Genomic DNA, 16,719 nt, shown 5'->3' with positions numbered 1-16,719 from the left:
CGATGCATAATCTCTGAGGTTAGTGCGGTCTTAATGTAAGCTCAGACATTTTCATATTTTGTTTTTAACCTGTTTGTTTGCTTGTTTTTACTTTTGTATAGGTAAATGTAATTGTTCGATCAAATCTGGGCTGTGTGAATAATTTTTTACATAATAGTACGCCCATGTCATTAAACGATGAAAGCTAAAACTGCTGGTGTGCAACCGGTAAGTTAATATTCTCCTATGTAACCTTTTCCTGTTCATAATTTGTAGTTTAACCTTTTACTTTTTTTGACTAGTAGATTTATTTATTGTTTTCCTGTCCTTTTTTTGTAATTAAAGATGATCAAAATATGGAATATGTTGTGTCATTGATGCGGTAAATATAAAAGATGACGATGCTCATAGTGTTTGTGAAAGCACAGAGCAAATGTTGACTGAAACCGTGAAGTCTGAGCTATTAAATGCTGATATCGAATCCTCTTGGTTTTATCACTGCAGCTGTCCATGATGACACCAGCTGGGTAATCAATAATAACAGTAACTACAGTAAGTCCAAAGCTTTTTAAATGTATGAAAGCTGATTAACATCTAATCAGCTTTTATAACCAAGCTGTCTTTAATATTTCAAGAGGGGGGAATTTCTGCAGTTTAAGCCGTTTATATGTTTTACATCGATCGAATAAAATAAACAGTAACTTCTTCAGGCTCATTAGGAAACTCGGCAGGAAGCAGATTCACTTCTGTCTGGGCTGACATGCTCAGTTTTTACTAAACATCGGTCATTTCTTGAAAACACAGTGAATACGTCACAACTGATTATTCCAGAATCAGCTGGTTTTATTTATTTATTTTTTCAAGTTACAGGCTCACAGTGGATTCGAGCAGGAACATTTACAGGGCTGAAAAATTCATTTAAGGTCTAATAAAAATGACATCAATTTTACACCAAATCATCAACATCATCAGGCATCACTTTTAATTTTAATGGGTGTTTCGTTTTAATGGAGTGAGATAGAGAATCAACCAAAAAGAAAGAAAAAAAATCCATAAATGTTATAAACTGGTTTACATGTTAGTGAGTGAAATAAGTATTTCATCCCCAAGCAAAACATGGGGGGAACCCTTATTGGAAAGGACATCAGCAAGATGTTTCTTGCAGTTGGTCACCAGGTTTGCAAACATCTCAGGAGGGATTTTGACCCACTCTTTACAGAAGCTCTCTAAAGTAGTGTTTATTGGCTGCTGCCTGACAACTCTTTTGTTGCCGTGCTCGATGTTTTGGTCCATTGTCATGATGGAAAACTCATCCATGACTCATCTTCAGTCCTCTGGCTGAGGGAAGGAGGTTCTCATTGCACATGGCCCCTCAATGCTTCTTCTTTGTGTTATAATCATATAATCTCTTCTATAGTTGATGCCAGAGAGCTTGATTTTGGTTTGATCTGGCTGCAACACTTTCTCCGGCGTTTCTAACGGCGTTACTTTTTTCAGTAACGAGTAATCTAACTAATTACTATTCCTATCTTTACAAGGCCGTTACCGTTACTAACAAGAAATGCGGTGTGGTCGCGTTACTATTTTTCAACAAACAGACGGCTGAAGCTGTGTTCAGGTTACCGCATCTTATATCAGTTGCACGGAAGTAGCTGTAAGTAATCTGGACGCTACAGCTTTGAGCAGCTGTGCGCGCTCCCGCGGACGGTAATCACTTTCTGCCCAACGATCACTTTTTGGCAAAACACCTGGAGCTAAGAGGGCAAAACAATCGCATGAGTGCTGCTGTTTGACTGAGGAAGAATAAAGTAGTCGTGGTAAGCCAATCACATGACTACTTCAAGATGACGAAGCAACAAGGTGATATATACCAGTTTATAAATTGTGTTGATAGGCCACGTAAAACCCGAGTCATGATAAACAATATATACGCGGCGTTTTTTCGCAGCAAGCACTCTCTGCTTATGACGAAAAATAAAAACAAACAAATAATCTGTGTGGCATCTTATTTAATGCAGAACACCCGATTGCTATGTGAATAGTTTGAAACGGTTATACTAAAGGGTAAAAGGTAAACGGCTGCAAGTAACTTTGTTTTTTTGCAAAACTTGTGCATAAGATTTTAAAACTGGCAACTTATATTTGCATATAAAGTTATGAAATATGATTCAATAAACATGTTTGTGGTTGTTACAGTAAAAAATATAACTTTTTCTACTCGGATTTTCTTTTTTGTCTGATTTTAGATCAATTGTGTTAATACAGTATGTCAAAATGAAAACATAACTGTAAATTCAGACACGTGAGGTTGTGCTGAAAGGGATGATACCAAACAAGGCAAAGTAAAGAGTTTTGAAAGGTGAAATGTAGAGGAAGAATCAAAAGTAGTTAAAAATGGCCAATTATATTATTATATATTATTTTTTTAAGTAACACAATGAAATGTAAAACAGGAGCTTTTATAACATTACCCTTTTTTTTCACAATCTTTATTGACAGACTTTATGTCCCCAGTTTAAAAAAACTATGGACGTAAAGTTTTTGAACATGAACAATAAAAATAAACAAATAAAAATAAAAACAAAACAAATGGAATCAAATTAAATAAATAAAATAAAGCTTTTGTCTTTTACATCGTAGTAGAAATGAAATAAAAAGAGAGAACCTGAAATCTCAAAGATGCTTCGCGACAGCTTCCGGACACAGCCGAAACGCACCCCGAAGCCGTGACGCAATCAACGAGCGACGACAGCTTTGATTGTTGTTTGTGCAAATCGTGGCCAGACAAAACTCAGTTTGTTGTTTGACTGACAAGGTATAGTAGAAATATGTTTCTTGTAGCTTCTTGCTGTGGTTTGGCTCATCAAATCCGGCAGACTTCGAGTAATGACTCGCAGCTCGTTCTTTGTCTTTTTGCGCCCCCAACTTCCTCTTGAAAATGGAGGAAATGTGTGTAGTCGTTGCTTTGTGTTTTCGCCTGTGCTGCAGCTAGCTAACTTAGCTCGCTTGAGCGCAATGACAAACTTGTGCAGAACTTTGTGCAACGTCATATTATGCCACCCGTTAAATAATTTGTGCGTTATATTGCTGAATGATGCGCGGACCTGCTCCGTTTGTTGGAGCCCAAATGTCAGACTGGGGCAGCTAACGGAGCAGTTTTCATTTAACTTAATCACGTAAGTGAATTTTACCAGGCATTTGTAACGACAGCAATTCCCCCCTGTGTAGTTGCTAATTCATATCACTCTCAGAGTTTCCCCGAGCCACATAGTACTCTTTAAAAGGCAGCATTAACTTTAAGAGGACAGTAGCATGCAGTCATGTGCTTAGTATTTGTGGGGAAAAGTGACGTCGCGCTGTAACAACAAGTGAATCCTGTCGGAACATCAAACCACCTGTTAATCAAACAGCGACGTACTTAGATGCTTTGTAATCAAGCAGATAAATAATCAAAGTGCCTGTTTTCGGTTTTTTGTTTTCTTTTTGGCTCCTCAATTTAGGCGTCATAGCAAGGGATCATCTGCCCGCATCTCACCCTGTCTCTAGCATCCTCCTCCGCCACACCAACCCTCTCATTCATTGCATCCATGAACCTTTTCCTCCTTCCTGGCAGCTCCATCCTTTGTCCAATATGTCCAGCATTTCTTCTCTGCACATGTCAAAACCATTACTAGTCATAGTACCTACATTTAAAGGCCCTGCTTTCACTCCCACACACCTGCCTTTCTGAACATGCCTTCCTCCTTCCCTCTTGCTTTGTCTTCGGCCAACAGTAGCCCAGTTTCTACAAGCAGTGGGAAGCGGTCGCTGTTAACCCAGGCCCTGACCGATCCTGTATAGAAATCTCCTCCTTGATGTTCTGCGTGTTTGATTTTAGAAAGGTTTTACACAGGATGCCCTTCTCGATGCAACCCTCCCCATTTATTCAGGCCCGAGACCAGAACTAGAGTACACTGGCTTGTGGCCTGGTCTTATCTATTTTTTTCTTTTTTTGTAAGTTCAAAGTTTGTTTTTGTTTTTTAAATTTAAAGTATCAGGTAGAGAAATGGCCCTGTGTCATCTTAAGACAACCATGTTGATGTTTACATGTCCCTGGAAATTAATCATTAACAATTCACTCCACGTTTGTGAATTGGAGGGATACAGGTGTGTGAGTGAAGGTGGACGACTTAAAATACCCACAAGCAGCCACTGAAATCCATGCACACTGCAAAAGATGGGTGAAAAAGAGACTGCAGACAGGGCAGGGTGGGTGGTGATGAGTGTCAGGGGGGATTTTTGGCAGAAGGATGGTCGCAAGAGTGAAAAGAAAGGTTTACAAGATGGTGGAGAGTCATCATTTAGTGAGTTCTGTTGAGCTTAATTTGGCAGTTTTCAGCATCAGGAAGATGAGATGGTTTGGATGTGTGTAAAGCAGGGATTGAGGATGCGCTCGGCAAAGGATGTTAAAGATGGAGCTGCTGTGCAGGAGGAAAAGAGAAAATCCGCAGTGCCGATTCCTGTAGTGAAGGAGGACGTGCAGTAGGGTTGGTGTGACAGAAGGTGACACTAAAGATGGGGGGAGATAGAAGCAGCTTCCAGCTGCTCCCCGACTTAAAACAGAGGAACACTCCTACTAGTGAGAGAAGCCAGGGCAAATTTTATTTGATGCACATCTTGTATGTCTGATTTATTTTCTGTGCACTGCGATGTGTGCATCTTTTTAATTGTTTTGGTTTCCTTGCCTCAGTTGAAATCCCACCTGCTGATATATCGTAGGCCTGCTTTTATCTGCGTTTGTGCTGCTGATATAAACGTGTTTGTTGAAGTTGAGCCTCGCAGAGCAAAAACCGACTTTTTCTCTCTCCTTTTTATTCCTTCTCTACCAATTAGGAGACCATGGCGGATTTATAACGCACAGAAAAGTGTCCAACCTGCACATTCATGTCTGCTGTCGTCACCATCTATGGTTGGAAAAGCTTAAGAACAATGGCAAATGTACTGGCTAGAAGAACACCTAAAGGGAAGCGAGAGCATAACATCTAGAAAGGCTGTTACTGCCGGTCCAACAAACCAAAAGGGAAGCGAGGACAGGAGAGCAGAGAGCGGGTATTGGGATGGGGTTAAGAAGCCAAAGGAGGACGTCATGGTTCACAGCGGCTCTGCTTCCCCAATGAACACAACACCGTCAGCATCACCTCATTTAACTACAGCACCTCCTTTAGTCCCTCCGTCTGGAGGTACTACAGATCAGGACCAAACCCAGTCCCCTGCTAAACTCCTCACCGCAGGCCTTACGTCCAACTCTGATCTGACTCAGACCGGCACTCCTGCTGATACAGAGCAGCCTGTTGTAACTCCAGCCAAAGCACTAAGTACTAAGTCAAGCCAGGAATCGGTGTGGTCTTCTACACAGACACCAACACCTGTTCCCGGCCCAGTCAATGGCCGCACATCGGGCAGGAAGAGGACTCCAAAGTCCTGTGACTGTTGTGGCCCCAACAGCACGGGACACAATGTCAGAACCTCGGGGACAGGGAAGGGGAGAGGAAGAGGAAGGGTGGCCGGCAGGGACCCTGGGGTCACTCCTAAAGGGAAAGTGGACCAGTTGACGCATATCAAGAGCTTTGATTTGACCAAGGGGGAAGTAAATGATGAAGATAAGGTGCAAATGCCTGTTGCACTGGCTAATACTCAGTCACATATGCCTGTTGCCAAGGCTGTCACCGTCCCCTTGCAGGAAGAATCCCTGAGGAACTGTGTCATTCCGGAGAAAGCAGATGCGCATAAAAAGGAGGATGTGTTGATAGACGGCTCTGCAGCGTCTGATGTAGGTGGGGATTACAAGAGCGCAGATGTCCGATTGATAGGTACTGTGGGCGGGGGGTCACTAGTGGTTAGAGGTCAAGGAAGGGGAATGATGAAAGCCGGAAGCGCATCGATGGAAGTTAACACTGAAATTAAAAAGGGAGAAACAGGCGGTGCTGCTGTCTGTTCTAAAACCGAGGCCTTGGCTCCGTCAGTGGTGCAGAGGGAAATTCAAGATGCACACATGCACCACGGGGATCAGAGTGACCCCAGCTCAGTTAATTGTCCACTTAGAAACGGCGACACGGTAGACCTGTCCGACACCGATGACGAAGGAGAGGAAAACAACATGATAGTGACCGAACCTGGAAACATACAGCTGTCCATCTCATGGCAGTCAGGCCTCGCTTCAAGATCAGGAACAAATCAGGATCTCGACTCTGAGATGCAGGTGGATCAAGTCCCCGACGGAACAGACAGAGTTGCTTTATTGGTGGCGCTGTCCAATGGAAACGTTATAGCACCAACAGACCACAACCGTGGATCTACAACTATGGAGGTGGAAAGTTCTCGTCCGGCTGCGGTTCCTCCACCGGACTACTGCCCTGTTACAGTGAGCAGCATCCAACATGGCTGGGCATTAAGTGACCACAGACTGTATTGTCAGCCTGGCACCTGGGAGAAAGACCAGATGGATGAAACGATGCACGAGAATCGGTCAGAAAACACAGATGGAACGATGCAGCGTCAAGAGAGTCTGGAGCAGCTTACTGATACCATCCATGGTAAGATGTGGTTTAGGGTTCACGGTGCGAACCCATGCCTGAGCGTGAATATATTCATCACCCTCTCCGTTTGGTAAATGATGTTTTACACACAAAGAAGCGACTGCTGAGAGGATCAGCATTTTTTTTTATGTCATAAAAGATCCATAAAACATTCCTGGCCTTGTCCAGTAAGTGTTAATGTGCACACATTTGATCTAAGCTCATGTTTATACATAATTAATCATTCATGACATATTTTCTTTGCTCTCAGAACGAGAACTAAATGCACGTGTTGATTTGATTGCTTGTATAATAATCAATTTTTGGTTAGGAGGTTTCTGTTCAACAAAAAGGATGAGCAAAGTTAATTTTTAACAAAATGTTTCTTTTTTTTTTTTTTCTCTTTTAAATTTTGAAACAACATAAATTCCTCCAGGACAACATTTTGTTGACATTACTGTGGCTTGCAGGTAAACTGACCAGGAAGTAGGGCTGCTCAATTAATCAAATTTTAATCACGATTACGATTTGAGCTTTCAACGATCATTAAAAGTGACTGAGCCGATTATTAGCCCCTCCCTCGTGCTTTACTCTCGCGCTGCTCCGTGTGGCAAATCGAGCGCACCTCTCTGCATTTCGAACACGTGTCACAACAATTAAGTGCAGCAGTCTCCAACCTTTTTTGCGCCACGGACCAGTTTATGCCCGACAGTATTTCCACGGACCGGCCTTTAAGGTGTCGCGGATAAATACAACAAAATAAAACTAGTACCGGTACCAAAAAAAGAACATAACTGTGCTGAATTAACATAAGCTTTCTTCCTTACAGGAATAATTGAATATGGTGACACATGAGTGGAAGCGTTAGGAGGTTTTTTCCCCTAAACAACTAAAGCATTCACTTAAATGTTATACGCTGTTAATTTAAAAAAAAAAAAAAACTCTTATCATTTAGATTTCAAGACTGAGAAGAAATTTTAAGTGTCCATTAAGACAAAGAACAACTTCATTAACTTAAATTAGCCGTTAAGCTAGCGGTGCAGTTTTAGCTTGAAGAAAAGTAAGACCTCAAACCCTCATGTTCGAAAGAAAAATACAATACAGGTTTCATTTGATGATACTGGACTTATTTTTCTATGAAGGTTTGAACTTTGCGAGTGTTTAAAAAGAGAAACGTGTGAAAATGTTCATATCTGTCTGAGAAAAGTGTATAAAGTGTGTAGAGCAGCGGTCCCCAACTTTTTTGCGCCACGGACCGGTTTATGCCCGACAATATTTTCACGGACCGGCCTTTAAGGTGTCGCGGATAAATACAACAAAATAAAACTAGTACCGGTACCGAAAAAAAGAAGATTTATTCATAACACAGGTGACAAGACCCAGGAAAACCGAGTAAACGATAACAAAATAACGCTGAAAACCAATAAAAACCCTGAAAACTATACATTTCACACCTGAGCCTCGGACCGGGTGTTGGGGACCGCTGATTAAGAGGACCCGAGGGAAGCTCGGAAAGCTAAGCAGAAGTTATTTGGAGAGGAGAGTGACTGCTGTTGGTTGAAAAGAGGTAAAAAAACTTCAGTGTGGAAACATTATGGGTTCGTGGAGTCAGACGTGGATCAAGTAGACACAGTGTGTAAACTTTGCTACAGTGTCGTAGCTGCACCACAGAGCAACACTGCAAAGTTCACTAAACATAGATGTTTACATTTTTCATTTATTTCTTATATTGCAAACATTTGCACTGTTATCAGTATTTGCACTATTTTTTATTATTTTTGACAATCTTTAAAGTCATTATTCAACATTGTTATTGTTAAATAAATACCGTCAAATAATCGAGATCTCAATTTCAGTGAAAATAATCGTGATTATCATTTTTGCCATAATCGAGCAGCCCTACCAGGAAGCAAGACTGTCAAAAAAAAAATAGCATTCCCTGCATTTAGTGGATTTCTCGGATTAAAAAGCAAACACACTGGGTCACATAATCACTTTCATGACAACTTCCTCTGTTTTAGAGTTTCTGGAGAGCTTCTATATAAAATACGGCAGTTTCATTCCTCTCAGTGAATCTGATGTCCGGGAACACCTGAAGAAGGAGAGCAAGTGTGACCTCAGCAACAGGTCAGCACAAACTCAGTTTGATTTCACCTGTCTGACTGTTGTTAACGTAGAAAATCTGCACTTTTGAGACAGTTGGAGTAATATGTGAACTGCAGTGAGGAAACTAAAACGCGTTGTTGAGGTGTTACCCTCCTTTCTTCATATTTTGCTTCCGTGGAGTCTTTCTTGTTATTCTTAAAGACGTCTAGAACAAAAGTTTTCTAGGATTTCTAAAGGTTTTGACATTGACTGCTTACTTCTGCTTTCTTTTACCAAATATTGACTCACAAGCTTGTTAGAACTGTACAAACTCTGCATTTGTATATATTTCCATTGATGTTGGCATGTTTCAATGAATCTCTGCGTCCATTTTCATATAAAGAAATGAGGACTGGCTCAAGACTCAACATGCTGATGGCAAACCATCCCTGTTTGAATAATGCTTTATTGCTCCAACAGGATTTAGACAAATGGGTGTGGAAGCAGAGCTGCTTACGTTAGCATCCGTCTTCTAGAAGTTTCTGTTGTCTTTTTCAGCATTATTCTTTAAATTAAAGTCATTAAAGGTAAAATAAACAGATGAACCTCGTATACAGAAGTTTGATTAACATTCTGTTTTGTGTCTGTTTTAGTGGGTTGGACATCAAGAGGGAGATGTCTCGGTACAAGTCGGGGCTGTCTTCTGCTCCTGTTGCAGGCTTCATGGTCATGTATAATAAACACACACTAAGGTTGGAGGACCTCGGCACACTGGAGGAACAGAATTGGCTCAATGATCAGGTAAAGAGAGGAATACAGTATTTATATTTTATTTATTCTTTTAAATGTTAGTGATGCTGTAACTGTATTACACCTTCAGTACTGATATCACGTTACCTTTTCGCGTGTCAGATTATCAACATGTATGGAGAACTCATTATGGAGGCTACGGAGCACAAGGTAAGACTGGTGTGTTTGTAGGATTATGCTTGATTAAAAAAATATTCACTGGTTATTTTTGAGAATCTAAATATTAAAAAAAAGTTACTGTTTCTTTTTCTTAGGTTCATTTTTTCAACAGCTTTTTCCACAAGCAGCTTGTGGCCAAAGGTTACGACGGCGTGAAGAGATGGACTAAGAAAGTAAGGACATTTGGCTCCTTTGGAGTCAGTTTTTACTGGAAGCTGCAGAAAACTAGGTTCAGTTACTGGAAATGTTTCTGTGGCGTCTGTGTGCTGAGAACCATCATCTAAATACAAACCACAGCCTGGTTTCCAGAAAAGGTGGAACACTGCACTCTTAACCCTTTAAAGCCGGTCAGAGCAACCACGTGAGCTAGCACAATAATTTTTTTTGCATATGAAACCGGAGGAGTTGTACTTACATCTTATGCCATCAGCTTGTCCTCGGTCACAGTTTCCTTCCACATATAACTTTGCAAAAACTGCATAAAAAGCACTTGCAGCAACAAAAACATAATATTCCAGAAACACACTTTGCCGATCCGATCAGCTGTTCATAACACTTCCTACATCCATCAGCGCGAACTATCGCATGTCCGCCCGAAACCGGAAGTGACGTCATTTTCGCGGAAATGTAATTTTTTACCATCAGGGCCTCATGAGCCTATACTGGTGTTTTTAAAAGTTATATTTGACTTTATGACTTTCTGTGTGGTTTCTGGGATGCTTAGGACTCATATTGCACTGCTGGAAATAGTTTATTTTGATGCATATGCTGCTTTTTTGCAAATTTGCATTATAATATTTATTTTCGTTTTTCTTACAGTGTATAAAAATTGGTGTATTTCAAAAATAAAACTATGAAGACACTCAAAATAAATTTCCTGTGGTGGGAAACTATTTTGTGCAACTTTTTTGTATTTACAGTTTTGAGGGATAAGCCTCTTAAATTTCTCTAACTAGAAATATATGTTAAAAAAACAAAAACGATTTTCAATTTTTGTTGTAGTTTATTGCACTTTTTTGCAATTTATATAATTACTATGCACTTAATGCAGACATATCATTAAAATTTAGGCTTTAATGGTTGTATTGATGTATAGCAACTTGAAATGCTCCCAAAAATGGCTCCACAGCATGTAAAAATATAATATAAGCTCTGGTGGACTTGGTTCTATGGTAGGTCTTAAAGGGTTAAATGAAACTGAGGAGCAGTGTTGGTCAAGTTACTTAAAATTAGTAGTTAGTTACTAATTACAGATTACTTCTCCAAGAAAGTAATCCAGTTACTCTACTGATTACTTATTTTTAAAAGTAATTAGTTACTTTATTACTTAGTTTATTTTAAAAAACATGATACACAACCTGAATATGTAATAAAGAAATAGACCTTTCAGCCCAATTCTATTTATTCTGCATAATCCATCATAAAACTGAATCAAATGGAAAAAGTCTCTTTTTTTTTTTATTAGTTTTAATCTTTTAACTTTATGCATCGAGCAAAAATTTAATTATATGCACCATTCTCTGACTGGAAGAAATTTCATTAACATTTAAACCTATTTTCTGCAGATTCCAGCACATAAGATAAAATAATGTTTTGTGTTTACACTCTTTCAAATAGGTGCAAGTAAAACACAGTAAAAATGAATAAAATCACAGATTCAGCAGCACTGAATCTATAGTCAGCTGTTTAGCAGGAGTGGGGCGGGTGGAGATTTGTCCACAGCGGTCATGTCAGTGGGGGGATCCGGGGGTGCTTACATCACTGTCATGAGACACTCACACAAACAGAATCATGGTTTAGTAATGCAGCGTGCTTATAGGAAAGTAACAGTAATCTAATTACTTTTTTGAAATAGTAATCCCTTACCTTACTCCTTACTTGAGAAAAGTAATCAGATTACACTAACGCATTACTGCCCATCTCTGCTGAGGAGTTTTCTTTTATGTCCTTGTCCTAACTACTTTTTAATATCTAACTGGCATCAGTGAGTAAATGTTATGTACAAATATAAAAGCTGCAGAGCCATTTCTCCATCATAAACAACACAACGAGGCTGGGCACACATCTCCCAGAATCCAACTGGGATCTTTTGCACATCAGGTGCAAACCAGTATGCTCCAGAACCTCAGAGAACGCAGCGTGACAAAAACACAAACGTGTGGTTTGAACGATCGCTTTCACCTCGTGTGTTATTGGAAATGTAAACAATGACAGTGATTCAGATACATTTTACTCTCAAACCTGTAACTACATCATAGAATTTGAGTTTTGTTTGTTATATTGCTGATTGTTAATTGACGATTGTTGACCTGTAGTGTGTGTGTGTGTGTGTGTGTGTGTGGTCGTTTCAGGTCGACTTGTTCTCCAAGTGGCTGTTGCTAATTCCCATCCATTTAGAAATCCACTGGTCCCTCGTCACGGTCACCATGGCGACCAAAACCATCAGCTACTATGACAGCCAAGGCATCGTGTTCAGACACACCACAGATGTGAGCAACTCCGCGCATGTTGATGTTGTTTTGTGTCGTAGTTTCTCAGTTTCAGAGAACGAGGCAGGAATCTCAGGAATCCAGTTTTTCTGCTCCTTAGACAAATCAATGATTGGGTTCAATAGATCATTTTTCAGTTCATTTCTTCATTTTTAAAGAAATCCAGGGATTTCATCATAAGGCTTATGTTTAATTCTTACTCCAAATCAGTTGTTGTTTCGTTCACACTCCTGGGTGTCGGTAAAGCATTGTGACTACAGTCCTAATCATCTCGCCACACTGTTATAAATTATAGGCAAAATTTCAGATAACTGGTTAGATTATAGCTTGACTGTGTGTCCTAGAATAAGTCTGTATTCTTGTGTATGGAGAATTTTAAACTTCTGAACACACAAGTCTGCTACAAAGGAAAAAAGGCTGCATGTTTTTTTTAGGGTGCTGAATCCAAAAATGATCTCCATCCATCATGTACAGGTTTTTTTTTTTTTTTTCGGGGGGCGGGGGCAAAACAGGAGGAGTCTACATTGAAGAGAAGAAAAAGCACAACAGTGATGGAAAAAGAATCCATATTTTATTACAATTAACTAGGCGTAATTTCCTTAACTTTCCTTGAATTTTGCTTTGTGGACACGATCATCTGAGCTCCTCAAATTGCCAAACACACTGTCCCCTCCCCCTCCTACTGACCCCCCTCTATTCCTCACATTTTCTATGTGTATTTCTCTTGAATCTCGCTCTTAGAAATATTGAATTAATGTAAGAAATCATCATTGGATACCGTATTTTTTGGGCCCTAAGGCACACAGGATTATAAGGCACATTAAGTGAAACAAAACAGTCAGATGAATCAAATTTTACTCAGCTCATTCTTCTCGCTTCCTCCACTTCTGTACTATTGATTCATTAATGCTGAATTCTCTGCAGCTGCTCTATTCCCATGTTGTTGCAGTATATTAATGACTAACCTCGTATTGTGGATGGATTATCTCAGTTGTTTCCTGACTGAAGTTTGGTCCGTTTACAGCATCCTGCCATGTGATTGCATTTGTCCCTAACCATCAGGAACCTTCACATGAACTTTTTTCGAGTGGAAAAAAGTTAGCGTTCATCCTCCAGCTTCACTGTGTTTATGCTATGCTAACATAGCTGTGTCGCTAGCGATCACGTAGCACATCATTATATACCAGCTAGCCCAACTTCAGTAACCCTACAAACGTCACTGCTGTTTAGTTTTCTGTTTTCATTTATGTTGGAAGTGACAGCAGAGCTGCACGTTTGAATTTTTCAGAAACCTCTCAGTCAGAACATGCTATATCATGTTTAGGTGGAAGCTAGCGAGCTAACTTCCTGCTAACTTCTAACTCCATTAAATTTAATAAATCCTGTTTTCATGGATGCCTGGATGTTAAACTTAATTGTTACACCTGGTAAAGCAGCAACGCTGATCATTTTATTAAAGATGAAAGAATTTAGACAGTTTTAACTCTCAGTGATGCTGCAGTGTTCATTTGATTGTTGGGACCTGAAATAGACGGAGTTTAGGACCCAGATTACTCCGCGAGGCTCTTGACTACAGTAGCCGTAATGCTCCAACAATCCATCAAGCCGTGCGGCTTCGTAGCTACCAAAGTCGTAGTAAAACATGTTTTGACATTTGAGTTTTGAGCGCCGTGTAGCACATAAAATCGGTTCAATGTCAGCAAGCACAACCAGAATTCATAAATAAGGCGCACTGGATTATAACGCGCACTGTCAATTTTTGAGAAAATTAAAGGATTTTAAGTGCTCCTTATATTGCGGAAAATACCGCATGTTTTTTTGACTCACTTGTAGGACACCAGATTTTAGTTTAAAAAGGGAAAGTATACACTTAACTACACTAAAAACATGACTTTTGCATGAAAACTTGACGAGATGGAATTTTCCCAGCTTCAGTGAGTAAACGTCTATAAGAAACTGTCAAAAAATCCTATGCAGCTTTTTGGTCGCAGACCTGTGTAATCCACAGCTTCTTCTGTTCCCTGAACATTTACACAAATGTAGTTTCCGACCTTGCTGTCTCGCAGAATTTTAGATGTACTAAAATACATGCTTGTGCTGTAATGCTACATCTCTGCACCGTAATCACTGTAGCGGTTCTGTCTGTGTGACCTCCCATCAGAACATTATGAAGTACCTTCAGTCTGAAGCAAGAGAGAAGAAACAGACAGCTTTCCAGAAAGGCTGGAAGATTACTATAATCAAGGTAACTCTGATCCCAGACCTGTGTAAACACACACCCACTTACCTTTGCTCTTTTAAAACAGGGAAGATTATTTATTTTGCCCAGAGTAGTTCAGGAAAGTTGAAGTTTGCTTATTTTTTGCACGTAAATCTTTCACTTTGTATGTCCTAAGTCAAATTATAAAGTGGCATGCATGTAAATAAAGCTGAAATCTATGCAAACCGTTCAGCCCAAAAGCTGCAGCTGTAATGTTGACTGTGATTTATTCCTCAGGGTATTCCTCAGCAGAAAAACGACAGCGACTGTGGGGTATTCGTCCTTGAGGTGAGATTATGCATCTCTTTCACGACTCCCTGGCAGAAAAGGAAATAAAATAGATGTAGTGTTTCTCCTGCCTTGGGTTTCTAGACAAATTTGATTTGTTGGCTAACACAGAGGAAAAACCTCACCACTGTCCGTCTTTCTGTTTGCCAGTACTGCCGCCGCCTCTCCGTGAAGCAGCCGCTGCTGTTCAGTCAGGACGACATGCCTCGCATTCGCAAGAGAATCTACAAGGAGCTGTGCGACCGTCGTCTCAACGACTGAACGACCGATTATCGGCCGCCTTCGCTCACTGACTCGCTCGCCTGGTTACACGCGATGGTCTGTCCGAGTGTGTCAGATGGCCTTTTTCACTGACGGCCATAAGCTAACACAACCTGGCCATCTGTTTTCCAGGGAGCCCTAACTGCCCATCTGCCTGCCCGACTGAAAGCTGAGCGGCTGCCTTTTGGGACTTTCGGTCACTTGTGGAGTTCAATTACAGTCTTGTAGCTCGATTTGTTTTTTAGATTCGCGAATTTTCAAGAACTACTGACGTGGCGCCCTACTGACCTGTACACTTAGGGTTGTTTCAGCTTTCTACAGCTACCACCTTCAGAGGATTTTGTTTCCGAGACCCCTCCCTTTAAAGAAGCGACTGAACACTTAATGTTGACTGAAGAAACAAGTGTTACATCAGCCTGGACCAATAGGAAGGACCTTTAATCCTACATGGAGTGGCCTTAATGCTAGATGGCCATTTTAAACTGAATGACAGTTTTAACCATTTGTTTTACGCTGGACCCCCCAGCAGCGTCACACTCGCAGTCACGTGCATGTTCTACAACATGTTAATAAAGCTAACGTATGAGTGACAGTGGACCAGACGTTCACTTAAAACTTGAAGGTTGGAGCTGGTTTCGTTCTCTTGGACTAGACGAGATATTTGCACGGTTAGAGGCCAACGAAGTCTAGAATTTCAACTGAATGTACCATCCATGTTTTCTTCTTTGCACCACATGGGCTAATGGCTTGAAACAGGGAGAGTTTAGTTTTTAGTTGTTGTTTTTTCAAGTAAAGTTTCAGGTTTTTGAGACTTTATCCCAGCTGATACCTTAATGAAATTCCAGGTTTTGAATCATGTTATCTTTTTAGTTTGACCCCTGTTTTTTCTATGACCTTAGGGTAAGTTAGTTTCAAACTGGACTTTTCCAGACGTTTTTGCAAAAATAAATCGTGTCTTCAAACTATATCGTTTTCAGTAAAGCTGCAGTTGAGCTGTCCTGCTAGCTGCTGATCTAAGGACCAGGGTGGATTCTCCAGCATTAGTGTCCCTGCTTCGTACGGATGCATTAACACAGATGAGGAAAGTTGTGGTTACAGAGCGGCTTTCGAACAGAGAAACACGTAGACCTCAGTTATTTTCATTCAACCGGTTTTTCCGACCTGGATTTAGTTGTTATATTCAATTATGTGTATTTACAGATTGTATTGTTCCTTTTTCTGGCCTACTACTGTATGTGCTTGCTCTGGCTAAGAACCACAGTGGTTTCTGGACTGTTTTTATTGTTGTTATTAAAAGGCCAATACTGCTGGAAACACTGCTGCATGATTTCCTGTAATTTATTTACAAGAAAAAATCCCCCGGTCTCATTAATAAATAAATAAATAAATAAACCGTACAAGCATGAAAAAAAGATAAATTAAAAAGATTTGTGGGGGAGTAAGAGACGTATGCAAGACATTTATCTTACAAACCCTCGTAAAACTTTCTCTTCCAGCTGACGTCCTCGAGATATAGAAACGGTAAATAAACAGCCATTCTTGTTGGAGTAAGACTGGGAACTTGTATTGTTATATCATTAAAACTCAAGACAAAGTGCGGTGAACTTATCATTTTATATCCATATTTTCAGTAAGTGGATGACCTTCAGGTTAAATCTGTCCTTGTGCTACCAGTCGTGTGTGAATTCACAGAGTTGAGCATCTAATCTAATGATGGAAAAACCAGAAACTTAATTTAAAGAATTTTTGAAAGCTATAGGTGCTGATGAGCTCCTGCATTTCTAGATAATTACCACAAGAGGGGGCTGTATATTAGCAGTTGTTATTTAACACA

The 16,719-nt window shown here is 40.2% G+C and overlaps 2 protein-coding genes across 4 annotated transcripts in view; both read left to right on the top strand.

Moving 5' to 3' along the window:
- Positions 1-1,007, top strand: part of anos1b (anosmin 1b) — a 57,017-nt gene extending 56,010 nt beyond the window's left edge. Inside the window, exon 15 of one of the 3 annotated variants that reach the window (XM_085137649.1) lies at positions 1-1,007. This exon is cut by the window's left edge and continues 520 nt beyond it. The gene's annotated coding sequence lies outside the window, so the exon portion shown is untranslated. The other 2 variants (XM_085137650.1, XM_085137648.1) reach the window with 2 other exon arrangements.
- Positions 1,008-2,657: 1,650 nt separating this feature from the next.
- LOC146499821 (uncharacterized) lies at positions 2,658-16,206 on the top strand. Its single transcript, XM_085137651.1, has 10 exons — positions 2,658-2,794; positions 4,852-6,551; positions 8,555-8,660; positions 9,272-9,419; positions 9,531-9,578; positions 9,683-9,760; positions 11,939-12,076; positions 14,238-14,321; positions 14,574-14,624; positions 14,775-16,206. Exons 2-10 carry the CDS (start codon positions 4,955-4,957, stop codon positions 14,883-14,885), a joined length of 2,361 nt encoding a protein of 786 aa, XP_084993777.1. The 5' UTR covers positions 2,658-2,794; positions 4,852-4,954; the 3' UTR covers positions 14,886-16,206.
- The last annotated feature ends 513 nt before the right edge of the window (positions 16,207-16,719 follow it).

This window comes from Neolamprologus multifasciatus, chromosome 17, assembly GCF_963576455.1.
Source record: "Neolamprologus multifasciatus chromosome 17, fNeoMul1.2, whole genome shotgun sequence".
Classification (NCBI taxonomy): domain Eukaryota; kingdom Metazoa; phylum Chordata; class Actinopteri; order Cichliformes; family Cichlidae; genus Neolamprologus; species Neolamprologus multifasciatus.
The sequence above is the reverse complement of the archived record's forward strand: the minus strand, read 5'-3'. Positions and strand labels throughout refer to the sequence as shown.